Genomic DNA, 27894 nt, shown 5'->3' with positions numbered 1-27894 from the left:
ACTAATTAAGTACTTTAGATAGGCAAATATGTAGATTTAATTTTGATAGAGATAGTAATAGAAATAAATAATATTAAACAAGCATATGCATAAGCACATGAGGAATATAGTACTTCGTCGAATGTATTCAAATTATTAGCAAATTAACGTTTACCTGTGAAAGTACACGTGACAATGAGTACGTATGCATGTATACTTTTGTGTAAACGTTTCTCAAGCTCAATCGCCATTAACCACGCCGCAGAGCAGAGCCGTATTTTACAAATAAACGCGATGTTTTGATATACTTAAGGACATTAACGATGATTTCGTTAATGAAATAAAAATTGCGTTCAAAGCCGATAGTGACATATCACGGAAGTGCGACGGATCCTGTTAATTATCGATATGACATGATGAAAACGAAACACCAGTATGCAGTAAGAGGCATTGCTGTATTTAAAAAAAAACTAGGATTCTGTAGTTAGAAATTCGTCGTATGCGAGAACGTGCATATTTATAGTAGTCAGAAGCACGGTGGTTCCTGCGCGAAATCGATCGAGTTTTACTTTTATCGCGGATCCACCTTTCTCAAAAATTAAATTACCGACTTGTCCGCACTTCGGTGCGTGAACGTTTTCACAAAACATTGAGAGGTATGTGTACGTGTATCGCGTTTTATTTATTTTTATATTGATTTCGATATCAAACCTAATAGGTATGTTTTTATTGTAGGTGTAATTATTTAATGTTATTCATGCATCCACCTTTCGCCAAAAAATAATTGAAAGGGATATTTCCGGTTCTTACTAGCAATATCAGCTATTTTAACATAACAATAAAGGTGTTATGCTATATGATCAATCAATTTGATATATGAGGATATACAGGTTTTCTCTAGGTTTAAGACTCTATTTTGTGCGACAAGCGAAAATTTTGCGAAGCAGATCTTCGCTGCGTACGATATACATGCAATCGTTCAAAGCGTGAGAGCCGCGTAAAAATCTTCGCTATCATTCATAGCGTGGGCATTTACAAAAAGAGATCAATACTATCGTCATGTAATTATAGCAACGTAAGTTTCGCTATCTTCTGTAGCGCCAATAGTTGCAAGGAAATTGACGTTATTTCTGTCACTATTAATGATTATAATGTACATAAGGAAGGAGAAGACCAGTCCATCTCTTCAAAAAGAAGAAGTGGATTGGAAAAGGAATGAATTTGTGAATGTAATGTAAATATATGAAGAACAATATAAAACCTATGTTTATATATACATGCGCATATTCTCGAGAATGTGTGTATCGCACATTTGGCTATTTGTAAGTTGTACACATGTAATTACGCAAAATTAATTAAATACGTTTTGCGCATTTTGCGAGAAATCGTAGATTGTTTATTTCTCATAATATAACCATAATATCAATTGCGTTATTTTTTAAGATATAAAATTCTTTGATTGCTCTCGCGTCGTAATCGGTTACTATCGATCGGTACTTTCGATATTATTCTACATTTCACAACTTAAATGAAAAACAAATAGACAAAAGAATGACCGTATTATTATTACTGCTGTATAATAACATCTCGTTTCCGTGCCAGATAATTCATTTCTTTTATGTACAAAATTACTCGCAGATCGTCATAGATAAGGCCGGCCTTCTCCCGAAACTTTTTGAAGTGCCTTGTTTGTATCGCCTGCGTGACATCGAAACAACCTTCCCGAATGCCACCGTCATCACCGGCAGATTCGTCATCCAGCCGGAATTTCGCGTGAAGCGAGTACATGTTCAAAAATTTCGACTCCTCTCTGTGAAAGGTGCTGTCGTCGTGATTGAACGGATTCTCGATTATCGCGTTGGAATCGACATCTCGGACGGAACGTGTGAAACATCGTACAAAATTGATGTCGTCCTCGGCAAACGCAGCGTCGAATCGACAACGGAACACTTCTCGCAGGAGACGTTGGTACACGACCTCCTCGTGTTGCAATCGACTTGGCGCCGTAGAATTACCATCGCGAAATGCGTATCTCTGCAATGACGTCGACGCGATCTCGCGTATCTCCGCGATCTCGTCCTTCATTAAAATCAAACAGCATCGCATGACGGTCAATTTGTTGCCGTTTTCCAGCTGCGTGAAACGATGCAGCGCAAGCTCGACGTATTCTGCTGCTGTCAATCTCGCTGATTGCTTCTCGTCCGTGCACATGCGAAAGGCACGCGACAGCACTTCCGTTATTAATGCTTCGCGCCTGGAACACGCTAGGATCAATGAATTTCTCACGCTAATCATGCTCGAGCTCGTCTCCATCTGATTAAGTTCTTCTATTAGCGCATCGAATTCTGGCACGTCGGCTTGCGAGCTAGCACGCTTTATAGTTTTTAATGTAAATGTTACCATCTCTTCTACAAGTAACTGGTGACGGTCTTCCTGCAGCGATATCAAATGCCCGAGAACAAGTCGAAGCAGAGGAACGCAATGTGACAAACTACTGAGAAATTCGATGCTCAGGTCGGCGCAATTCGAACTTAAAATACCGCGTACCATCTCTCGATCAGAACCGTCCAAATCTGGCGAGACACATAATTTTTCTTTAAGATGAACAGCGTACAATCGTGCCCAGAGTCCAACAAACTGAAAAAATCCTGGCTGGATCTTTTGTGATGATGCAATACGTTCGATCATCGATAAACTGCAATGGGAAAATAATCTATCCGCGCAAAGCGTTCCGTGGGCGACTGATTCCTGAAGAAACAACGTTTCTAGCACGTAACATGGTTGTTTGGCTACCTCGCGTTTACACATGTTGCTCCAAGTTTCCGATACACCGAGATACCTCGCGCGATTTTCGAAATTAAATTCGCCGTGAGTTTTTGTTTCTTTGTAATTCACATTCGCGAAGCTTTGCGTGCAGTCATTCAGTTTGTCTTTCAAATATCCACGAGTTAACAAGTATCCGTGTGAAGTGTTAGTGTCGCAACTTGGAAGAGCCTCTCCGATCGCCTGAATCTCCAGCTGAATACGTGCAGAAGGCGTGAGAGCTGCGTATGCTTTAGCGGCCAATTGCCTGACGTACGTCATTGGATTACTGAGAAAGGCGCGTACCAGGTGCTTCACTTCCGCCAGAAAAGTCAGCGTGGGATAGTCAATAAGATCGCAACCGCCCGTTGACAGTTTGGACAACAGCACGAGAGTGTGCGCGACGCTCGAGTAGGAACGTAATGACGCGGTTGAGGTACCGCGTAGTCTCGAAACGTTATGCAACTGCACCCGCATGCGGCTTGCCAATGACGGATAATGCGTGACGAAATGGTTAACGGAGTAACCGTTGCCGAAATCCAACGATCCGCCACCTTTGCCGGAGCATTGGCCCACCAATCTCGGCACTACCGCGCCGTATAGCTGCAAACTCGCGTTCCTGAAACGACGTACAACGTACAAGCTTGGTGAGGAGGAATAATTAAATTTATATGATTAATTTATATGATAAAAATTTTAATTAAGTCATTATTTCGCAAAAATGTGCGATGTCTAATGTTTAGGCGTAACTCAGGCAATGACAAATTCTTAATAAGTCGTTCCTAAATCTTTAATTTAATTAAATTGAAATAAGACTTATAATAATGGATATCTCCAGAAAAAATGTATCTGCCGTCCAGATATGGAGCTCATCATATTAAACGAAGATATAATAACGCTACATTGCTTTACCTCACGGTCCAAACGTCGGATTCCATGTACTCGAAGCACGTCAAACAGATGTTTTCCATGTACGGAATCAATTGTGCGTGGATCTCCCTGTCAGCCACCAACGCGCGCAGAAAGTGCAAGCGTTTCGCCCACGGTGAATCCTGCCCGGCTTCCGCGTGTCGGACGTCCGCTGCTGAATTTTCCAGCGCACGCAGCAGCGTCTGCACAGCGAGATGCACCGTCGGTCGATTTCTCCGAACATCGCTGACGACTAATCTGTGAAACATGATCGACAATCCGGCACCGCGTCGCGTCAAGTGTAACAATTTTTCCGCATCATCTTTTAACAGGTCCAACAGGTACGTTCTCGGCAGATCGGAGTACTCTTTCCTCTCGTACAAATTCCTACAACGATTAAAATATTAATTATAATTAACAGTACATTAGAATAGTTGTTAATTACAAAAGTTAATTGCAGAGAATGGACAAGATAATTTCTGTGATGCGTGCTTATATTATTTTGATTTATACGTCAATTTACATTACATTAAATAAAAACTTGTGTGAATGATCACCTAGATAAATTCGCGATTGCTACCCCAGCGGATTCCACCACGCCTTTATGCCGACACTTTAATAGTACCGTAACGATAATGTCCACGGAACATCTCACTTGTGCATCCGATTGCATTAATATCCCAATTTCGCTGGCAATCTGACACGATACCTGTGTAAAAAATTATTAGTTATCTATCATTTATATTCTCCTTATGGAGAATTATTAAATAGCAATAATTAAGCGTAAAAATGTATTTTTATTACGATGTTAAATCGAGTATGATAAAAGCGCGTAATTATCATGTACCTTTAAAGACATCCAAATACACGAGATGAGCACTTGATATGCCGGCGATAATTGTAATTCGTCATAATTGGCATCGTCTACTTTGCTAGTCTTAATCTTCTCATCGATCGCTAATCCCATTTCCGCAAACGAGGATGAATAAGCTGTAGAGCATTCAATCGTTTCATAAATCACATAATTTCACATTAAGAAATATATTATATCACATACTAGAACAATTGTCCTTTACATATTTGAAAAATAAAACAGGAATATTTTGGAGAAAGTCATCCATAGATCTAATAAAATGTATTTTGCATATTTCATTAATATTGACACCTGTATTCGATGCTGTTGTAGATAAAGTGGATAAAAAGAAGTTAACGGCGTCTTTCAACAGATTTAACACTTCCTCCGTAAATCCTGGTGTTAAAATCCAATTTTCTGGGCCACTGTGGAAAGCAACTGTCAGCAAAGCAGTCAACACGCCATAAAATGGTCTGTTCTCGACAATAGCCTTTAAAATATCGCCCTTCATCTCCGTTAATTGACACCGAGCTTCGTTTAATAGAAATTGTGAATAATTCGAGTAAGCAACAATATTAGCTTCTTCATTGTCGACAAATACTGCCGTTGCGTCCTTAAGGACCTCGTTCGAAGGTAACCAGTGTGCTATTATCCTCATAAGAGCTGCGCCGCTTTCAATCTTGTAAAACTTGGATGAATTACAGTGTTTCCATGCACAGTCATAAAGTATCTGAAATTATATATATTTTTTAATCTTCAAATTCTTCTTTTGCGCTTTGTAAAACGATATGTTGGAGTTGGTGCAAGGCATTAAAATATAATTATGAACGAAAGATTTCTTACATGTTTTTCCGTAGTCGATAAAACATCTTTCGTAAAATATTTCAAAATAAGAGCGGCTGCTAATTGCCTGATATCGAGTGCCGAGTCTAATACGAGTCTTAATAACACGAATAGGCTTTCCTTATCAGTGAATCTCCAACTGGTTTTTAGACATTTGTCAATCGTCGTGACATAACGAAAACAGTCCCTGTGATGAGCGCAGCTGCTATGAAAATTTCCATCCATGAAGGAGAGTAAAGTCCTGTACAGGTTTAAAGCAAGGATCTTGCGCTGATAGCACGAGCCGATCTCGAAACAATCGAGGAAATACTCGCTCAGCCATTCCATGAACTCGGAAACGGATCGTGCACAATCGTCCTCAACGCCGGTTGCTTTCAAGATGTTCGAGCACAGTATTGCGAAATATTTTATTACTCCTTCCCTCATAAGAATTGTCGTAGCATTGGCGTTGAACCACAAAAATCGTTTTATTAGAAAAAAGGGATTCGTTTCGTTGATGTCGATCAGATCAACGGCACGGTAGCAAAGCACAGCGAAAGCGTTTAACCGGACGATTTCCTCCTTGTCGTTTACGTAAAGATCAATTTCGTGCGCTCCGTGTGGCAACTCCACGTGCAATTTGCCGGCCATTCTCTGCAGATGCGAACGGAAGAAGTAGCCCGATGAATCGCTGCATAACATCCACAAGAATAGCAGAACGCCCCTGTGCGTTTCGATGGTCGGTTCGAGCCAATATTTGAACAATGATTGAAGAGCGTTGTGATCCTCGCTGTAAAAAAATTAGGATGAGCGATTTGCAGGATAGAAAGTTATAAAATAATGAGAAACGCGAATTCCTTGCACCGTGAATCTTGAATTACACCTCTTAAATCATAAAAAAAAATATATATATCCTTGATTGTTGGCAGAAAGGAACAGGCTTCACACAGAATTATCCCGCGAACTTACTGCTCTCCCGATTCCCAACGCTCGACAACATGTTTTATAACGTTCCCGAACGCCTCTTTCCACTCGTCCTCGTTCAATTTTCTCAGGATTACCAGGTAAAGTTTGGTACCGCCACAACGCAAAGAGTTCTTCGTCAAACTGGTGCACAGGTCGAGTAAGAAGTCTCTCGTCGTCATAGCTCTCGTAGCGTCCCACACTTGACAGATTTCCGCCAGAATAGTGTACTTCGTCTCGTTTTGCCACGACACGTCCCTAACGCACACGTGAAACACGTGCTCAAGAAATCCGTTGTACTTTCGCGACACTATCCGCAGGTAGACGTTAAAAATCTGTGAGTTTTGCTTGCAGACGTCGTTGAGCGCGTTGAACCAGTTGGAGAATATAACAGCTTCCAGTTTTCGCTCCAGGATGCAATCATTTTCGTGCCAGAAACGTGTATCGGACGTCTCCTTCAATCTCCTTAACCACGTATGTAATACCTTATAGGCAAAGTAGGAGTATCGCGTGTACTTCATACAATTCTTGTGTATCACGTCGAACATGGCCAAGAGAGTGTCGTACTCGAGGAAGGTTTCTCTTTGACTCGCTTGCAAGTACCCATAAGCATTTAACAGCTTGAACAGCTCGGGATCGCAAACGGTATATTGCTTCTCGAGGAAATGCAGGTCGCGCGAACACAATTGCTGGCAGTGCACGGCGGTGTCGTTGACGAACCGCGAGTCGTACTCCGTCGAGAGTAAAACGTAAAATGCATGACACGCTAACGAGGCACGTTCGTCTCCCAATTCGCAGTTGCTACTGAGTATTTCTGTAATGTGCATGAGAATTGCTTGCCTGTCTTTCACGGTTTCGTCCGTCGAGGAATTATGCGCATTGCTTATCAATTTCTGAAAAAAGGAGAGGAAATTGCTGCAGTGAACATGTCGTACAATATCCAGTTCGTATATCGGAAGGGGATACTAACTCGGAAAATCGATACATCGTCCTGCCGCTTTTGTAATTCGTCACGTAGATCGCTCGGTTTCATGTTTTCGCGAGAAAAAACGTTGATTATCTTAATGTAAAATAAAAATAACAGCAGTTTACAATTTGATCTGATTTCTTCTGCCAAACTCCTTACTTCGTAATGTATCGGCAGTGATGCTGAAATAATCTTTTAATTGCGTAAATCTTTATTTGTCGCTTGTAAGCCAACAGCTTGACTCTTCTCATCGAATTGATTCGGCGAACTGGATCGAGGCGGTAAGCTTTCGGGACTTTGCATTGAGCCACCATTGAGGCAACGTATCCTGCAATTAACGAAGAATAATCACGTTCTCGTGAATATACAGCATCGATCAAAACAAAAAAAAAGGAAGAAAAGAAAAATAAAAGTCATTACATTATACTCAAATCCGCAGAAAGCTGTGACGTATAATAATTTTAAGAATCTTTACGAGAGAGAAGTTATTAGCTCAAGTGTAAGCGCATGATCGAAATAACTATCGGATTAGCTTGTCCCAGGATTACAGTCTGGGAGGAATTTGAAAGAGAGAGAGAGAGAGAGAGCAGCTTCTGTAGAAATACCGGTTAAGGATAATAGAATGTCGCAATAAAACCATTGTTTTGTTATGTTTAAGCATTCTGTTTATTATGATCCAACAGATAAAGACAACAGAGGGTAAACTCAAAGAACATTCGTATGAATAATGTATGAAATTAATAGTTAATATCGATAATTCAATTATATATGGATTTCTATGAATGTAATACAATCGATTAGTATCTTATGTTTCCTTTGGTTCTGCAGGAACATACCCCCCCTTTTCTATTTGCTCTTTGAACTTCAAGTAATCTCGCTTACGATCAAAGTGTTTCACCTGTGCAACAACATGGCATAGAAGATTAGAAGTTAGACAGTAAAAAAAGGTACTAATTACCGTCGATGTTAAAGACAAAGTACTAAACGTACTTTTCTACGATCCGATATCCGGTTGTGAAACAGGATACTGTAATATCTGTAATACTTACCCATTGAGAGGGACAGAATTTCTCATATTGTTTCCTAAATTCTATGCACTGCTCATCAGATTTGCCTTCATCCAGGCACTGCCAATAATCGTCCCTGCGGCTCCAACAATTCACACGGTCCTCTTTGTTTGGGAAAGACATTCTGTAACATGGCAATATAAAAAGTCATTTAAACATAATGTGATGCCTCATATGCTATTTAATGATTATATTAGTATTTGTGTGATAATTATATTTCAGCCCTTTTTTTCCAAGTTTGTGTGTAAATGTACAAGTAATGCACAAGATGATTTTAAATTTTATTTCTTTGTGTATGAAGAGGTACGCCACTTTATTTAAAATAGTTTATTATTGGTTAAGACTAATATTTTTTAAGCAGATTAAAATATGTAGACCTGATGTTTTCTATTATATGTATATTAGTAATTATACTCATAATATATGGATATGAGAGTACAATATTGAAATGTAATATGGTAGGAACACACTTACCTACAATGTGTGATTTCTTATTAGGACAATTTTATCAAAGATTCACTCACTCACTCTTAAGCTGTTATACTAATGCACAAATAGATGAAATTGTGATCATGAAATAATAGATATATTTAATTCTTAAATATCCAGTTGATTTTTATTAATATTTTGTGATTTTGTTCAGTCAATTTATTTATCAAATATATTCATAAAATAGTATTTAGTTTTATTTAATACTATTTAATATTATCTAGTTACTAAAATGTTTTCCTATTTAATTGCATTTTTATGTACACTTTTAGTTTATCAACAAGTATTAGCGATTTAAAAAAATAATCACTTGATATTTTTATAATATAAATTATGTGTTATATAAATTTCTTAATTGTGCATATATATATATATATATATATATATATCTTAAAATTAAAATAACACAAGAGATTCTAACTTATTATTTAACTCACTGAGTCAATAAAAAAAATATTTAGGGAACAAGACTGAGTAACAATCTACATAGTATAATAAATTTATATGTATAAGCAAATTTGTATGTAAGAAATGATAAGAAATATTTTAATTATATGTTTTTACTTTCAAAGCATACACTTTGACATCTCTGATAGAGATCACATATTCCATTACCATTGCTCACTAACTCTAGTTCCAGTAAAGTTTATTTAAAGTTTATTTCCGACTTTGTAAAAATAGATTTTCGAAAAGTCACATGATCAACTTATATAATCAACTGTATAAAATAAGAATATTGATTTATTGTTAATTAAGATATCCCGCAAATGTAAATTAACATTGTATAATTACATAAAGCAATGATGACATTAGAAATAATAGCAAATAGGAATTATCCATTATAAACAGTAACTAACAAATTCAATTTCTCTTATAATGCATAACCTTTAAGTATTGCGAATAAATATGGTTATATAAATTTTTGTAAATTTAATTATTAATTGCAAAGTGCAATATAATCATCTTTGATTCCTGACTAAATATCACATTTGTATGTTTGTTGAACATACGCTTAAATAAATATAAAATGATTAGATAATTTGTGCGAGGATTCAACTAACCTGAATTGGTTGTATCACGGAATGAAAGCAATGACAGTTCACAATTCGTGCTATCTCCTGTACACAGAAATCATTTAGGTCCTCTCTCGTTTAATTTGGATAAAAGGAATGAATTGTCGTTGGACTGTCAATGATTTCTAATTGCCAAAATGTTCATTATCCATGCGCCCAGTCGATTCCTACAGAATTTGTTCTACGTGACAACCTGTATAACCTATACGCACATTACATTCCGGCTATTCACGAACTTTGATTCATGCCAATCTTATTTTTAAGCTTGTTGAAATTAGCAATGTTATAAGATAATTTTTAACTTATTTAATACACAAAATGATAAAATAGATTAACAATTAATTGACAGTGACTTTTTTATCGATTATCGATACAGCATTTCGAAACAGACTATACAGATTCGAGAGTATACGTGTTGATTGGTAACTGACATATCGACACTAATAAAAACCGACATTACCTAACGATTCCATTTTACACGAGCGCACGCGATGGTCGCCAATTATTCTCGGGTTCCCGTCATGAGCGGGCGCTGTGATAAATAAGTTTTTCCGGCTGTGGTGTATGCGTGGTGTAATACGCGCACTCGATCGAGTGACACGGGACAAAAAGTGCTGATAAGGGGACTCGTATTGTGGTGTGCAATTGAGTTTTATTTCGTGTTAGAGTAGAACGTTATTTCGTGTGGACAGTAGATGCGCGTTTCCGGAGTTACATCGAGGCGAGTTGGGCGGACGAGGCACGCATATGTCCACGTTCGATGATACCAAGATTGTGGCCACAAGACAGGTGAAGAAGGCGGCCACCGCTGTCGCCGGTGCCGCCGCCGCTGCCACTGTCACCGTCGTCGCTGCTGTTGCTGCTGCCGCCACCACTGCCACCACCGCTGCCGCCGCCAGCGATCTGAACACAGGCACAGCACTGAACTACGCGAGCGCTGCCAAGCGCTTCAAGCTGGCCGCGGTCACGAGCATCGCGCAACGAGACGAGACCGACGTGATCGGGAGGGACGAGATCATCATGACGGACACGGCGACTGCCGCCGCGACCGACACGCAGAAGCGAGCCAATTTCTCGGCGTTAACCGTCGGCAATTCGAATGGCGTCAACAAGATCTCGCAGAATCTAGCGAACGCGAAACCTGGCTCCGCCAAGAAGCTCATCATCAAGAACTTCAAACGTAAGCTAGAGTACGCGGTGCCCTGCGCACGACCTAACCTCAAACAACTCGGCCACCGACTCGCGCGAACCTATTGGCATATTTTAATTTCGTTTCCGATACGTTTTCTTTCGACTGTGGTGTTCGTTCCGTTTCGCCGGCACCATCTGTCCCGCGAGAGTAAAAATGAGGATTCTCGACTCCCGAAACGCGAAACGACATAACCTAATACGCAAATTAAAGTAACTTGAGAGATCGTTCTTCCTTAACTGACATTTGCATCATTGAACGTTAGATTGTTATAATTGATTCCAATATTCCAACTGTGATTTAATGGAAAATACATTGATGCGTCATTTACGTCTATTTATTTATAGAGAGATATATTGTTATAATGTCATGATGTAAAAATCTATAAATGGACATCCAGTTTTGACTTGACATTTCACTTCTTGTGTTTACGTAAATCGCACAATATTAAAACGCATGTTATTGAAACTAAAAGAGCTGTTTCTCAATTGGGCAATTAACGTAGAAAACGTCAGTTTCCTTATAAGAGTTATATATAGGTGCAAAAGATTTAACTAAATAAAGCTAACTCAAACCTTTATTTACATTTAGTAAATTTATTTTGTATAGTCTGAAATATAGAATAATTTTATGTGTTTAAAACTCAAATTTTTATGTTTATAAATTATAGTCACATATTTTTTATCAATATGAATTGCATATTATTATTATCATTATTACAATATTTGAGAAACATGTAAAATTAAAATTATAGCTGTTTTGCAAATGTAAAAAAGAAAATGTCTCAGAAATTCTATAAACTATAAACAAAATAAAATCTAAATAATACAAAATTATATACCATATGAATATATAATATAGTATTATATTTATGAAATCTTTGTCTTGTTATTTAATTTAATTCTCAGAGTAATATTTTCTTATAGATAAACCCAAATTGCCAGAGAACTATCAAGAACAAACATGGGAAAAATTGCAAGAGGCTGTGGTTGCCATACAAACCAGCAAAAGTATCGGCTACTCTCTGGAGGAGCTCTACCAGGCGGTTGAAAATATGTGTAATCACAAAATGGCATCGACGCTTTATACAAATTTGACTATTCTGACAGAATCTCACGTGAAAGCTAATATCGAGCAATTTCTGGCAGAGTCTATGGACAGACATATATTTCTTAAGAAAATGAACGAGTGTTGGCAATCACATTGTAGACAAATGATCATGATCCGGAGCATTTTCTTGTATCTCGACAGGACATACGTTCTACAAAATCCAGGCATATCGTCGATATGGTAACGCATTAATATCTGATGAATAATGATGAATAAAAAATGAACTACATGACCAATTAATTTTTTCTTTCCAGGGATATGGGATTGCATCTCTTCAGATTACATATTGTGTTGAACAACCTGGTGCAAACGCGTACAGTTGAGGGTCTGCTTATGCTGATAGAAAAGGAACGGCAAGGCGATACCGTAGATCGTACACTTCTCAAGTCATTGTTAAGGATGTTGTCCGATCTGCAAATCTACCAAGAGGCCTTCGAAACAAAGTTTGTTGATAAATCCAAGAAATATACGTTTATCATTAATTATGAGCGAATATTATTATTAAACTTCTTTTCTTTTCAATGCAGGTTCCTAGTAGCTACAGAAAGATTGTACGCTGCTGAAGGTCAACGATTGATGAGCGAGCATGACGTTCCTGAATATCTGGCTCATGTGGATAAGCGACTGCAAGAGGAAAATGAGCGACTGTTACATTATCTCGATACAACGACCAAGTAAATTTGTTTATCGATATTTATCACATTTATACATATTATATCATGCACACATACATATACATATACACTTTATATCATGTTATTGATGTCTTAAAATTTTTATGTGTATATGTATGTAGAAAATATCAATAATTGGATATAGAGCATTTTTACATACTTTGTACAATTTCACGAAACTTGATTCTTTTCAGGTGGTCACTCATACACACTGTAGAAAAGCAATTACTCTCCGAACATATTACTAGCATTTTACAGAAAGGTTTAAGTGGATTGTTGGACGAGAATAGGATTAACGATTTATCGTTACTTTACAACTTATACAGTCGGATAAAAAATGGCCTTGTGGAGCTTTGTTTGAATTTTAATTCCTACATTAAGGTACATTTCTCATCATGCCAGGAGTAAATATCGTATTTATTGAGTAACAATTACGGCATTCTCTGTTCTTTTTATACTTTTCTAGAAAAAGGGCAAGACAATAGTTATAGATCCCGAAAAGGATAAAACGATGGTGCAGGAACTGCTAGATTTCAAGGACAAAATGGATAACATAGTCAACACGTGTTTTCATAAAAATGAGAAGTTTGCGAATAGCTTAAAAGAAGCCTTCGAAGCTTTTATTAATCAGAGAGCAAACAAGCCGGCGGAATTAATAGGTAATTGCGTTGCATGTAATAATAATAATAATAATATCCTTAATTATTAATGATGTAATTGTAAAAATGTTAAAATATAGTACAAACAGCTGTTCAGAAAATTTACTTGGTTACGCTGTCAGAATATGTGCTTTTAAATTAAAATAAAATTTTAAATTATGAAATTGTGAAAATATATATTTATATTTCAGCTAAATTTGTCGACTGTAAATTGCGCGCGGGTAACAAGGAAGCGACGGAAGAAGAATTGGAAAGATTGTTAGATAAGATTATGGTGCTCTTCCGATTTATCCATGGCAAGGACGTTTTCGAAGCGTTTTACAAAAAGGATTTGGCCAAACGTTTGTTAGTAGGAAAATCGGCATCGGTGGACGCGGAGAAGTCGATGTTGTCAAAGTTAAAGCAAGAATGCGGTGGTGGTTTTACTAGTAAATTGGAAGGAATGTTTAAGGATATGGAACTTAGCAAAGATATCAATATTGCGTTCAAACAGGTAAGAAAAGTGACGTGAGTCGTACATATCTATGTATTCAGCTTTATTGTTTATTAATAATATTTCTGTTCCCAGTACGCAGGAAACTTGCAGAACGAGCTAGCAGCAAACAATCTGGACTTGACTGTGTCTATACTAACTATGGGATATTGGCCTACGTATCCTGTAATGGAAGTCACCCTGCCGATGGAAATGGTGCAGTATCAGGATGTCTTTAACAAATTTTACTTGGGAAAGCACAGTGGCAGAAAATTACAATGGCAACCAACTTTGGGACATTGTGTGTTGAAAGCGTGGTTCAATCAGGTATTGAAATCAGACGCAGTATTGTCTTCAAGGGATATACATGTAATTACTGGCTCGATGCACGACAAATAATTTTCATATAAAAAATACAGGGTAATAAGGAGCTACAAGTATCGCTATTCCAAGCATTGGTTTTAATTTTATTCAACGACTCTGACAACCTTTCATTGGAAGACATCAAAACCGCCACGAATATCGAGGATGGCGAGCTGAGGAGAACGCTGCAGTCTCTGGCATGCGGAAAAGCGCGTGTCCTTCAAAAGAATCCGCGTGGTCGCGACGTCGCCGACAATGATAGATTCGTGTTCAACGCCGAGTTCACGAATAAACTGTTTAGGATCAAGATCAACCAAATCCAAATGAAGGAAACGGTATTTCATCTCACAACAGATTTTATGTCATTTTATCTTATCATAATTTATTCTTAATATATAATTTCGAACCGTTTTTCAGAACGAGGAACAGAAAGCGACGGAGGAGAGAGTGTATCAGGATAGGCAATATCAAATAGATGCTGCTATCGTTAGAATTATGAAAATGAGGAAAACGCTCACACACAATCTTCTCATCAGCGAACTGTATAATCAACTAAAGTTTCCTGTAAAGGTATGCGTCTTTCCTGTAAAGTGATTGATATATTTAGTATTAAAATGCGACCGTTTGATGTTCAGAGAAATTAATTATTCAAAATTAAAGCATCGAATGCCACGCTTCGTTTACTGAAACTCTTACTAGATCACAGTTGTGCGTTTGGAGCAACACATGCATGTTGAAAATATTCATAAAGTAACGCTTATCTTATCTTCTACTCTATCTGCACGATACCTTATTGCCAAAAGAATTCTGTTCAAAGACGAGTGTGACAATTTCAAGTGATGGAATAAATAAAACTATTATGTACACAATCTCTGGTTAAATAAACGTGTCACGTTTATTTCACTGGAAATGCTTGTAAAAAGCTTCGAAAATGTCCTTTCCATGGATAGACATGTTTTCATATATGGACAGCAGTCAACGTTAAATGTTGTTATATATTTAGTGTTAAAATCATCTATAAATATCATGTCGCATATTTGCTCTTCATATTGATTCATCAAATATTTGTCGTTTCAGCCTGCAGATTTGAAGAAACGGATCGAGTCTCTTATAGACAGAGATTACATGGAGAGAGACAAGGACAACGCGAACCAGTACAATTACGTTGCGTAACCTAGAGCAAATGCCAAAGTTACGTTGAATCGTCGGATCGACGCTAATTTCTTTAGCAAATTGAATCTATTACAACCAGTGTTTTTCTATCGTGAATGTGATCGATTGTAGTTATCGAGCGTGAGAAGCCGAGTAACCGAGACCCAACTCTCGGCATTAACATCATAATGCGCGTGTGTGATCAGTTCGTACAAAAAGAGAAGGAAAGGAAAAGGAAACGGAATCTAACTCGACAGTAAATCGTTTTGATTTTCGTAGTGCGTAATGGACACTGAATGGTTGCAATCCCCTTTGACCAGTGTTGTGTTGTTTCTGATTTTCATAACAAAAAAACCAGAAAAAGAGGAAAGACCATAAGCAGAATATCTTCGATGATACAACGTCCTAGAATATAATAATTTTTTATGCGTTAAGTGAAATATAATAAAAGATGCAAGATGTAGTATACATACTTGTGACACTACCATGAAAAATAGAGTAAGAGTGCAATTTGCAATATAATTAATTAATTTCAGGAAGTGAATAACAGTACAGTATTTATAATGCAAATAAAACAGCATACTATGTCTACGCGATCCTGGTACTTACCTTCGAAATCTGGAAATTGTATCTGCTGTACATCACTCGCCTTCTCGTGCAATTTCGAACAAAGGGAAAGGGAGAACCTAACCATACATTTAACGGATTCTTTAAAACCACGAATAAAACTAACGAAATATTTTGAAACACTGGCTCTTTTGACGTTAGAGAAGAAGTTTACAAGTCTGCAATTTTAATTAGCAGTATAATCCAGAAAATAACAGAATGTAAAAAAAGGAAACAAAGAATAGCCAATACTTTATTGCGAATCAAAGCTCTATTTCTAACACTGTCAAATAATAATGTAAGATAAATAAGATTTTTCAATAAGCAGAAAAATAAATAACAATGACTATTAAGAGTAAAAGAGATTGCTATTAAACAGGAAAAGGATCTACATTCTTATGGAAAGTAAAACTAAAACTTACGCTCCAGAATCGTTCAGTGGCTTGTTCAATCGTTTTGTGTCCATATATATATATGTAAACTAGATTAGATGATACATTTTTACGAATACACTTATTGGCGCGAATTATTCTGCTCATTGTGATGGAAAACACTCGTACAGAGTTTCAACGTTTCAAAATTTCGAGAAACGTTCACGCAAATGCAGTATATAAATATACGTACTGCATTTTAATTCAAAGTTAGTCTTTTAATCGAGGGAAGACTAGTATTGTCAGCAAAAAACCGTTTTGGTATGCCACTAATGCTCCTAGCAGGAGCAAATCATAGCTTTACTTTGCCATGTACAGATTTAGGGGTAATCTCAGGAAAGTGAAGGTAGAGTATATGAATTAATATCCTCTCACACGTGAATTACCCTATACTGCGTTTGAATTATATGTACGACGCAACAAAACTTATTTTTTTGTAATAATTCATAGATCTATCAAAATTGTACATAGAGAGTAAGGGGTACTGTACTTATAATAAAATGCAAACAAAAAAAAGATAAAAATTAACGCCACTCAATAAACGGAAGCAATATATTATCGCAATTGCACATAAAGTCGCGACACGAGAATTTGGTTTATGAAAGGAAAGATTTTACAGGATACTCCAGGGGTTTATCAGCGTTATTCTTTAAAAAAATAATGCAATCTGTTTTTATTTACAAGTTAAAGTTGATTTTTCATAATGAAAGTATCAAGAGACACATGTAATGTTCAAGCAATAAAATGTAAAATTTTTCTAGCCCTAAACCAAATTCCAAAACGAAAATATATTCTTCATATGAGTCAAATGAAATAAAAATCGGCCATTAGAAATAAAAAGGCTATCATATGTATACAATTTTCTAGGAACAATTTACGCATTCCAATCATTTCTTTAAAAAATGTATTTTGCACATTTTATTTTAGGAAATTTAATAACACTAAAACTTTCTATGAAATATACATATCGCTATGTATTTGTACAAGTTATGTATTTACATCGCCATGTCACTTTATCATTTGCACGTGTAGATTCTTCATATCAATTTCGTTGATCAATGATTTTGCAAATGTCGCGGCATTGGCTTCTTTACCTAAGAAATCTGACACTAACTGCGACGCTGGCTTGCCTCCTCCGTGTGCCAAGCACTCCTTCCGATAATGATCACCAGCTGACTGACAGAAAGGATCGTTGTAGAAATATGTTTGCCAGATCTGCGCGGCTATTGCACGAGATATCAGATAAGAGTAGTACTTCGCGCCGTATCCGACCAGATGGGAGAATCTTAATTGCCATGCCTGTAAATAATGTGGATACATTTAGATAAATTCTAATCAAACTTTAAGCTATTACTTTGTTTTTAGACTGCACTTGTTATCTGATCTAGCTAATCCTTTAAAAATATGGTCCATAACAATTTGACTGACGATGAATGAAAAACTGATGAGTTATTCAGTTAGAGTTAATTTAGATCATTACTAATTAAAGCTTCTACTTGAAGATATAATTTAAATCATGTTCTTACTGTATTTTCCACATACGGAAGCCCATAATATCCTTTCTGTACATCCGCTAGAACCTCGGTGGTGGATTTTGCCAATTTACCGTCGTGATACACTTGATCCAGCATACTATAAAATACTTGATTTTGCAATTCGGAGGCACAGAAAATGTTCTTGGAAGCGCACAGCTTGCGCAGTAAATTTTCTGGCATCGGTTCCTGAGTTTGAAAGTGTTTCGCGAATTTCGACACGACCTGCGATTGCGATAACGAATTCATTAGCACATTTTTATCACATCCGATATCGGCAAATACACGTTGCGTTGACATTAATCCTATATTGCTCTATATTATTATGTGTTTACCCTAGGATCACTCGCGAAGTATTCCATTAGCACGCTCGGCACTTCCGCGAAATCCGTACTACACCTGGTACCAGTTACATGCTGATACTTGGTTCGACCGAGCATGGAGTGCAACGCGTGTCCCATTTCGTGGAACAGATTGTCCACGGATGATGGGCTCAACAAACACGGATTTGACCAACGTGGGTACGGCAGGGACAGCATAAGTACAACTATAGGACTCTGACAATAATGACAATGATAACGTATTAATACGAGTCTGTATAATCACGTGTAAGCATGTGTAAATAAGAATTTGGGAAATCGATATCAAGTAATTGAGCTCTAATAATCAAAAAGTTATTAGCGAAATACTAAATTGTTACTTATACGTGACGATATACCTGATAGGAACCATCCGGCAGCTGTTTTCCACCTCGAATCGTAAAATGGCAATCTTGATTCGGCTTGTTGGCTCTTTCGTAGAAGTCGCAATAGATGTGACCTAAGATACCCTGTTCCTCGTCTATCACAGCTAATTTGTGAACATTACTCGCCCAGATCTCTCCGGACAACACCGGGACAGATTCGAGCTTGACACCGTACAAGGATTGCGTGAGGATGTTTAAACCCTCCATGCAAGTACCGAGGGAGAAGTACGGAGCGAACTCGGCAGTAGAAGTGTTTAGCCAGTTCTTCTTGGCTTTTGCAGTAAAGTAAGCGGTATCCCATGGCATCAGATCCTGTTTAACAATTCGGATAAATATATATATATATATATATATATATTTAAAAAAACATTTATTAAACAATGTACAACTAGAAATAATTTCGCATAAAATATAATTTTAAAAATTAATAATTAATTCGTTCGATATATATTAGAATAGTTACATTAAAATTAACATATTTTTATATAAACATTACTTTTTACAAGTATTATGCGGTATAAATGAATACGAACTTGTTTTGCATACGACTCGGCATTCTTCATCTTTTGCATTTCTTGAAAGTCTGCTGACGCTTTGGACCGCAAATTGTCGTTTAGTATATCGAGAAACTCTCTCACCACGACTGGCGATTCGACCGTACTTCCCTTTACAGCTCTGCAATAAATTTTTTAATTTAACTTTTTCGCACTTCTTCGTTCGTATTCATAAAATTGAAAATTACCTGTGCGCGTACGACGCGAATCCGCAAGATTCCGCGAGCAGGTGTCTGGAATTCAAGAGCTCGTACAGCAGATACTCTTGCTCCTTATCGGGGTATAGAAACAACTTGTACGCCGCCTCGCGAACCGCGGTATTCGAAGAGTCTGTATAAAATCCTTGCACTAATATTTGACCGTTCTCCGTCACAAAACTGCGAAACGTATCCGATATCAGCGAGGTACCATTCTAAAGTTTACACCCCTTCGAAAAAGTGTTGAACAGAATGATAGAGTTTCGGTTGGGCGCAACAATAAGTAATCGATTCAATTACCGCACTTACTACTGCCTGATAAAATCAGGTAACAAATTGGCGTCGACCAGTCTCGGGCTAACAGCACCAGCCATAAACCTTTGACCTACCTGCAAATTGATAGGAGAGCACACACATTTACGATATTGAGAACTAACGATGTGTATCATTAATTCTTTGATATCTATTTATCAAAAAAATATTTACTTGCAGGATATAATCGTTTAGCTCGACTACCCTCCTCCTTTGTCGCTCTGGCAAGTGTATACCACATTGCTCAAAGTCGAACAGAAATAATTTAGCTACGTGATTGTCTATGTCGGCCGTCGCTTGAATATCACCGTTACTTGCCACTTGCTTCAACGAATCATATAACTCACGATGTGTATTCAACCTATCAAACAGATATAAATGAGAATAAATGCTTACATTTTTTAGAAATAATAGCAAAATGTTATGTACACACATTTGCAAAATTATATCATGTGTATAAGAATACTTTAAAACAAGAATTTCTCAGCTATACAGAAAAGATACAAAATTTAGGAGTTGTTATACAAAAGTAAAATACACAATTAGCTTTAAAAATGGACTTACTTTTCGACTACACCACTGATAGTTATACAAGCATCCTCAGCAGCTCGAACGTATTCTCGATTTGGATGCGCAATCCTTATGAATTCTGCCATGTCTGCTACTTTACACAGTGTATCAGATAACTCATCAAATATTTCCACCATCTTTCTATTTCTGTTCTTACTCGTGGCTTCTTTGATGAGCACATCTACCTTTGCCATCGCACGTCTTTTCAATATAGTGAAGCCATCCTCATCTTTTAATTCCAGAATACCAAACAGTCCCTTTAAAGTATTATTTTTATATAATAATACATATAACAAATCACAGATATATATATCAGAGTTTTTATGAATTGCATACTTATTTGTTTTAATTATTTTAGTAGCTATAATATATGATCCAGTAATTATAATGCATCAATTAAACAAATAAGTGTAATAAAATTATGAATTTATTATTTCTATTTCTGGATTTAATTAAATAATGAAATAAACATTTGACATGTACCGTTTCTTTCTCCAATACATTTACTGAATGCTTCTCATGGGTCAGAGCAGAATTAAACGCTGTGGCAAGGGGCGACCATGTATTTAATCGTCTGCTGCATACACTCCGTAGGATCTGTTTTTCCAGTATTCGTAACATCTTTCATCAGAATTATATCCTGAAAGAAGAAACTCTTTGAAACTAAACATTAATACTCGTCAATATAATGTATACATGATGTAACGAGACTACAATACTTTTGGTATAACCATAAACCTCGTTTAAAAATAAAAACGAAATAGTCGTAATAATTAATACGAGTCCTTTGCAAAAATAAATAATGTGTGACTATCTGTAATATTTGAAAATATTTGTGATATCTCTTTGCACTGACAGACTAGTACATAATAACCTGTCAGTCATGAACATCACCTGTCACACGTCTATCAAAATCTACTTACTAGTTTTCTAAAGTGAAAAATATGCACGCCAGGTTTATTTTCTTTTTTTATATAATTCTTTTACACTTGTAATTTAAAGGAATGCAGAATAATGCACCGGGAAATAACGAGGCATCAAACATCTATAATCTACTATGTGTCGCTTTTATTCGGCATGGTTATGGAGACAGGCAGAAGTGGAATATTGCGTCTTCCGATACCTTCGAAAATTCGTCACAGTTATTAAAAGGCAATACCACGGGAAGAAGTAACCGAAGTGAAGTGAGCTGCTAATGAATTTGAATTCCGGAGCTACGATCTCGATAGTAGGAGAACACGATTGGAGATGGTGGCGTAAATTAAAATCCTGAGGTGGCTCAATCTGTGTTTTCAGATAGCGCGATTAAACGAGCGAGTGGCGCGGAGTTTCAAAAACAATTTTTTTCTCTGTTTTTTTGCTAATAACATTTGTGTGTTTAGAAGCCAAACGCTTTAACCTTATTATCTTCTTACCGGTGTATAAAAGTCAGTTAAATCAAATTTATTGGCTGACGAAGATATTCAAATGTTCACAATTTACTTCCTCCGTGTGCTGCTTTCTTAATCTTAACCTCAAGAAAATCGCGAAAGCACACGGACTTATTTTAATCGACGTGTGACATTAGTGAAATTAGATCACTGTCATTATTAATGGAAGTTATATTTAATGTAGGAATTATTACAGTGCGCAAGATCAAGCAATGTTAAAAATGAGCAAGCAATTAAAAAGGTATCTTCTCTGGTTTGCTCACGAACATGTTGACTTTCGAGTGGCAGTAAGTATTTTTTCATCAAAGATTTCTTAATGACGTTACCGATATCTTCGTAAATATTACATACAGAAGATGAGTATGAATAACTTATTCTCACGTTCCTCATGTTTCAGGAAATGGAATCTATATTTGATATGTTCAACATTAACCTAACCACAGTAGTCAAGCCAAAGGAACATGTAAGGAAGTATGAGGATTATTAAATATGTATTTATCTTGATTACGTTTGTAATCCTTATAGTAGTAGATTATATGCACTTAGGAGCAGTTTCTCAGGAAAAGATATTTCTTAATTACGATTTGTATCACAAAATAACTTATTGTTTCATCTTATAGTTATTCTTACAGAGGGATAATGTTGAATTAGGAAAAACATAATTGCTCTTGCTATCAGTAGCATAAATGTTGTATTAGATTATTATTACTTTAAACAATAGGGAGTTTATCTTTTATAAAAAAGAAATTGTAAACAAGAAAAACAATACATTACTGAGCTATATTTTGAGTAAATGATACAATGATATATCATGAACGAAACTCACTTATTGAATTTTCTTTCCAGCCTTATTGGATTGTAGATTTGCCTGACGAAAATGTAGTGCATCAAATTGCCAGTAGAGCAGTGTCATTACGCTTCTGTTTGGAGCTATGGGCACAGGGCAAAGAAAATAAGGACTTACACCAATCATTGAAGGCCTATGTAACTGAAAATTCTGATACCGTTGCTGGAGATAAGAGACCATTTAAAATTGTAGTGGAGACTTTCTGCAAACATTTTTCGCAACGTGAAAAAGTAGATAAAATTGAGGTAAGTGAACATTTTGATGCTAAACTTGTTTATCTCGAAATAGCATTCTTATGATAAAATAGTGAATGTTTAATTAAATATATGTACTAATTATTTATAATAATATTCTTGCATTAATCGATGTGCCGTCATTAATTTAAGGTAATATTTGGAAGTCTTTCAGTTATCTGCCTCTTGAAGGACCAGTCAAATTGAAGAATCCAGATATCACTTTGTACTATATAGAATATTATGGACTTAATCCCAACGACATCCCCGAGGAACCCTACGAACACTTCTTTGGCAAATGGGTAAGTAACATAAATGCGCATCGGTCATTATTTATAAGCTGTAAATATTATTTCATTATAGATTGCCGACGGTCAGCGAGAGTTAATTCAAAGGTTGTCACTAAAAACTAGGAAATTTATAGGCAATACGTCAATGGACCCGCAGTTGTCGCTGATAATGGCAAATCAAGCGCAAGTTAGAAACGGAGACCTAGTTTATGATCCTTTCGTGGGGACCGGCTCCTTGCTGATCGCCGCATCTCACTTTGGGGGATACACGTTCGGGACCGACATCGATTATTTGATGTTACACGGTCGTACGAGACCCACGCGAATATCGCAAAAGGTACACGTCAATGATTGACAATAATTGTCAATGAAGATCCAAGTATCTCATTCCTATCTCATACATACAAAATCCACATTTAATATATAAATTAAAATTAGAATTCAGAAACACTCGAATAATTATTGCATTTTATCAGATGCGAGAGAAAGATGAAAGTATCGCAGCGAACATGCATCAATACGGAATGAGTTCCTATTACATTGATGTCGTGGTGGCAGATTTTTCATATCCACTGTGGCGACCGAATTTACGAATAGATGCTATTATAACGGATCGTAAGTGTGAACGTTGCATGAAATGTGCAGAATTTTATTAAGATTCAAGTCTGCAAAGTGCATTATGTCTTGTATCATAAACAATGTATCAGAATATACATCAAGTATATTAATATAAAAAAAAAGAATGTTCATTTTACAGCACCTTATGGTATAAGGGAAGCTACAGAGCGTATAGGTACCATGAAGATCAATCCAGTGATAGAGGAGCATCAGGCAACCTCTCACATTCCTTCTAAAATTGACTACGGCCTGAACCAGATATTCAAAGATCTGTTGTGCTTCTCTGTGAGACATCTGAGACTTGACGGCAGGCTAGTGTGTTGGTATCCGCTATTCAGGTACGTGCGGCAATTGCTCTAATTATAAAATAATTAATAATAAGATGCAGTAAAGGAACTTATCATTACAGAGATCAATACTCAGAAGATCAGTTACCAGTGCATCCTTGCTTAGAGCTGATCGCCAATTCCGAACAAATATTGAGCAATTATACTAGCCGAAGATTATTAACTTATAAGAAAATTAAAGAACCAGAGGTACGTGTTCTAAATACGTTTTGTATGTAATAAATACGTTTTCTATATAATAAAATAATATTTGATGATATAGATAAGTGACGAGAATATCACCATGAATTTAACCGACTTTCGTGAGAAGTATTTCGCTCTACGTGAAGAAACCAGGAAGGAAAAGAGAATGAGGAAAGCCGCAGAAAGAGCGAGAAAACGAGAGGAATGGGAACGTAGCAACAAAGAAACCACCGAAAGATGACTGTAGAGTTGTTTTATTACAAAAATCGACATTACTTGTTTTAATTCAATCTGATCAGTAACTTTAATTATTTATCAGAGTATGAGTTGAAGCTTTTGAACAGTATGTAATAAAAAAAGAGTTTAAATTGCTACAAAAATGTAATATTGCAGCTTAAAAGCTGCTGCAACAATCTTGAAATAAATATTTTTTGCACACTTCTTACCTTATTAATCACTTTATAAATGTATAAACGAAAATAATCAGTTTATTTAATTAGGAAAATTCATGAGAATCATTGGACGAGTCACAGAGCCGAGAGAGAGAGGGAGAGAAAAAGCATTCACACGACGTGAACTCAATCGTTACATTTATTTGATAACATATACAATAAAATATGGAACACGAATGTGTATCTAGAAAGTAATCATGTATAGTGTTCTTTTCAAGCATGAAAACGGAGAGCCCAGTTAAATTATTTAACTAATTAATACTAGTTGTTCGATAACTAGTACATTAACATATTGCATCATACGTGACTGACACTGAACGTGAACAAAATTATTATCGAAAAACGAAGTGATGTATATCGTAATCGGGGAAACTAATACTGCTCGCAAGCGTTATCAATCGTGATCAGATTTTTTCGTTACTTCTTTCTCTTTCTGTGCACAATTAAAAACCCGTGCTCAACATTTCTCGTGCACAGTGGATTCCTCGGAAATCATGTTATTATGCCTTTTAACACATGCACGTATTCATTTACATATGTTACAACATTCAGATATACAAATTGTCTTAAATAGTATTAAAACTTAAATATAGTATCTAAGCTTCAAGTTGCAATTGTCCTAATAAACGCTCTACATTCTTAACGTCTTCATTCGAAACTTTACTTTCGTACTGTTTCTCGATTTCTTTGCTGGCCCACTCGCTCAGCTTCATTACTTCCTTCTTCCTAGACGCCGAGCATTTGGATGATGTCGCAATATTGTTTGTTGTCTGAAGGAGCAAATAGGTATTTACAAACAATTACCCAATAACTTTGCCATGCAATGTTATAACAGTGCACTATAACTTACTAATAACAAGCCATATAGAGCCCTGATATTATTTGGATTTAATTTTGCAGCTTGGCAGAAGTATGCTTTTGCTAACTCCATATTATCAAAGCCTCCCTGTAACAAAATACAATTCGTAAGTTGATTTCTACATCAATTTTATTTCAAACAAATATTAATCTAGAAAAATATTCAACTGCATACAATTAATTCAGTAAACTGATCGCACTTTTCGTTATCTAGCAAATTAATATGGCTATCAATAAAAAGATACGATCACAAAATTCTAGATATTTACCTGAGAATATTTTATTTCCGCGTATCTTTGGTAAACTAGATGGCTATGTGGATTATGCAGTATAAGCTCCTCCATGCAGTAAGCTGCCTTGGAATACTCCTGTTCTTGCAAATATAAGTCACACAGCTCGTGCCATGCTTCTTGATCGCTCATAAATCTAATGGAGAGATTTTTTAATATTGTTAATGTTCAGAACAGAATATTCCATTTTGATGATGCATTAATAAAAAGTTTAAAAACAAGAAATAATAAATTTTAGAATAATTTTGAAACATCATTTATCCATTATACCTTTTCAGATATTCTGCGAGTTCCTTGATTGCTTCTGGAATACGCCCTTGGGCCTTTAAAATAGCAACACGACGTTTCCTTGGTGCGGCATTGGTCTCGTCTCTTTTTATAATGGAGTCCAGAACTTCCATTGCCTTGTCGTACCTGGAAAATATATAGATAAAGCATTATTACAAGTGTTACATGGTACACATATATATAGTAACAGTATGCTATAAACATAATTACATTTCTAGAGCTTCCAATTGCATGGCATGATATTTGTGAACCCGCAAACTGCCAGGAAACGCACGCATTAAAGCTTTAATGCAGTAATCAGCTACTGGTAAGCGGTAGCAATCCAATGCAGCTAGAAATACTTGTTCCAGAACCAGATATTCTGAATAACAAGAGATAAAATATTACATATATTTGTAAAGACTTGATAAAGTAACAATAATAATTATAAACGTAGGTTTTTAAATAATGTAGGTAGTGAATAATCATACTTTCATTGCCCAAATGATCGACTTTTCTTTTTAACGTATTTTCCCAAAAGTCCACTACATCTTTGCTCCGCCGCTCAGAATCTTCCCTCCAAGTTCTCAGCAAATCTCGTACTTCTATAGTCAACAAAAACGTGGATAATAATTATCAAAACAATTTATAAAATAATGTTCAGAAAATTAATTTGCAATTTCTTTTACGCGCGCGCTTTAATGTATAACAAATTTATAAATAATAAAAAACATTAACTTTATAATGTTAGAAATGAATATAATATATAATATATAATAATGCATGCCATCAAAACCTGCTAAATTAGAAATATGCTGATTATGTTGCATGTGTCTGTAATTTATAAATTTTTTGTAAAACGAGATTTATAAGATACTTTACATCTTCTTTACAAGATATTAGAATTAACGTTAGAATTAAATACCAACGAAAGTAATGTATCTTATACGTATGTATATAGATATTAATTCCAACTTTTGGAATTTTCTAGTTTTAAATCTCTTCTTCTTTCAATATTATTGCGTTCTACAAAACATGTACGTCAATTTAATGCATCATTTGTATTTATACTTTAAAACTGTGACCAGTTTGCTTTGGAATGAAACATGATTTAAAGATGACATACATTAACTTATTGTGTTAACTGTCACTCGTGACACACAACTTACCCGTCCAAGATAATTTATCGTAACGTCCTGCCATCGTTACACGGCTTTTGAGGAGAAGCAATTCGTATGAGTAAAATAAAATAGAATTAAATTGTATCGCGCACTGTATTCCGGAGGTTATGCGATGTGGCATGCAGCGCTCGCGATGTGAAGTGTAAACATCGTCAGATTAAACGCGTTTGCAAAAGTCCTTTTTATTTTTGTTGCGAAGGCACAAGGATAGCAATTTAAGATTACTCTACTGTTACAGACAAGTTATAACATGTTGACTCGCCTCTCACTCGACAGTATAACGAATAATTACGATAAATAATAGACATACATAAGGACGAAGGGGAAAAGGGAGGTGACAACTGATTTAGCTCGTCATGATCGTCAAATTAATGTGCCTGTGGTCACGATAAAGCATATGATCTACAA

The 27894-nt window shown here is 36.2% G+C and overlaps 5 protein-coding genes across 9 annotated transcripts; 2 read left to right on the top strand and 3 right to left on the bottom strand.

The window, feature by feature from the left end:
- Window positions 1–1227: 1227 nt before the first annotated feature.
- Window positions 1228–10514, bottom strand: LOC105287524. 2 transcript variants are annotated; one of them, XM_020034333.2, is made up of 10 exons: window positions 10385–10514; window positions 9913–10091; window positions 7299–7623; window positions 6335–7221; window positions 5387–6155; window positions 4856–5273; window positions 4538–4680; window positions 4248–4399; window positions 3694–4077; window positions 1231–3400 (listed from the first exon to the last, which is right to left on the bottom strand). In XM_020034333.2, exons 3-10 carry the CDS (start codon window positions 7359–7361, stop codon window positions 1546–1548), a joined length of 4671 nt encoding a protein of 1556 aa, XP_019889892.1. In that variant the 5' UTR covers window positions 7362–7623; window positions 9913–10091; window positions 10385–10514; the 3' UTR covers window positions 1231–1545. The 2 variants fall into 2 exon arrangements, with proteins under 2 accessions (XP_011351412.1, XP_019889892.1); XM_011353110.3 differs by lacking the exon at window positions 10385–10514 and having other exon boundaries at window positions 1228–3400; window positions 9913–10378.
- Window positions 10515–10638: 124 nt separating this feature from the next.
- LOC105287523 (cullin-4A) lies at window positions 10639–17098 on the top strand. Its single transcript, XM_011353109.3, has 11 exons — window positions 10639–11104; window positions 12040–12403; window positions 12478–12666; window positions 12751–12897; window positions 13092–13278; window positions 13364–13556; window positions 13748–14049; window positions 14125–14355; window positions 14448–14726; window positions 14809–14961; window positions 15469–17098. Exons 1-11 carry the CDS (start codon window positions 10672–10674, stop codon window positions 15562–15564), a joined length of 2574 nt encoding a protein of 857 aa, XP_011351411.1. The 5' UTR covers window positions 10639–10671; the 3' UTR covers window positions 15565–17098.
- A 369-nt stretch (window positions 17099–17467) lies between these two features.
- On the bottom strand, window positions 17468–22126 carry LOC105287520 (mitochondrial intermediate peptidase). 4 transcript variants are annotated; one of them, XM_026970006.1, is made up of 11 exons: window positions 21906–22126; window positions 20974–21130; window positions 20485–20747; window positions 20095–20281; window positions 19918–19997; window positions 19600–19788; window positions 19391–19532; window positions 18831–19169; window positions 18448–18669; window positions 18107–18337; window positions 17589–17879 (listed from the first exon to the last, which is right to left on the bottom strand). In XM_026970006.1, exons 2-11 carry the CDS (start codon window positions 21109–21111, stop codon window positions 17589–17591), a joined length of 2082 nt encoding a protein of 693 aa, XP_026825807.1. In that variant the 5' UTR covers window positions 21112–21130; window positions 21906–22126. The 4 variants fall into 4 exon arrangements, with proteins under 4 accessions (XP_026825808.1, XP_026825807.1, XP_026825806.1 ...); XM_026970005.1 differs by lacking the exon at window positions 21906–22126 and adding an exon at window positions 21614–21740; XM_026970004.1 differs by lacking the exon at window positions 21906–22126 and adding an exon at window positions 21414–21551.
- On the top strand, window positions 21653–24879 carry LOC105287521 (tRNA (guanine(10)-N2)-methyltransferase homolog). The gene is made up of 10 exons (XM_011353108.3): window positions 21653–21764; window positions 22117–22207; window positions 22318–22383; window positions 22767–23012; window positions 23168–23302; window positions 23364–23627; window positions 23767–23905; window positions 24048–24246; window positions 24318–24444; window positions 24518–24879. Exons 2-10 carry the CDS (start codon window positions 22133–22135, stop codon window positions 24677–24679), a joined length of 1413 nt encoding a protein of 470 aa, XP_011351410.1. The 5' UTR covers window positions 21653–21764; window positions 22117–22132; the 3' UTR covers window positions 24680–24879.
- Window positions 24880–25011: 132 nt separating this feature from the next.
- LOC105287519 (ER membrane protein complex subunit 2-B) lies at window positions 25012–27894 on the bottom strand. The gene is made up of 7 exons (XM_011353105.3): window positions 27475–27894; window positions 26797–26910; window positions 26537–26687; window positions 26309–26452; window positions 26018–26174; window positions 25741–25836; window positions 25012–25660 (listed from the first exon to the last, which is right to left on the bottom strand). Exons 1-7 carry the CDS (start codon window positions 27605–27607, stop codon window positions 25487–25489), a joined length of 969 nt encoding a protein of 322 aa, XP_011351407.1. The 5' UTR covers window positions 27608–27894; the 3' UTR covers window positions 25012–25486.

The sequence above is a fragment of the Ooceraea biroi genome, chromosome 5 (genome assembly GCF_003672135.1).
Source record: "Ooceraea biroi isolate clonal line C1 chromosome 5, Obir_v5.4, whole genome shotgun sequence".
Taxonomy (NCBI): Eukaryota; Metazoa; Arthropoda; class Insecta; order Hymenoptera; family Formicidae; genus Ooceraea; species Ooceraea biroi.
The sequence above is the reverse complement of the archived record's forward strand: the minus strand, read 5'-3'. Positions and strand labels throughout refer to the sequence as shown.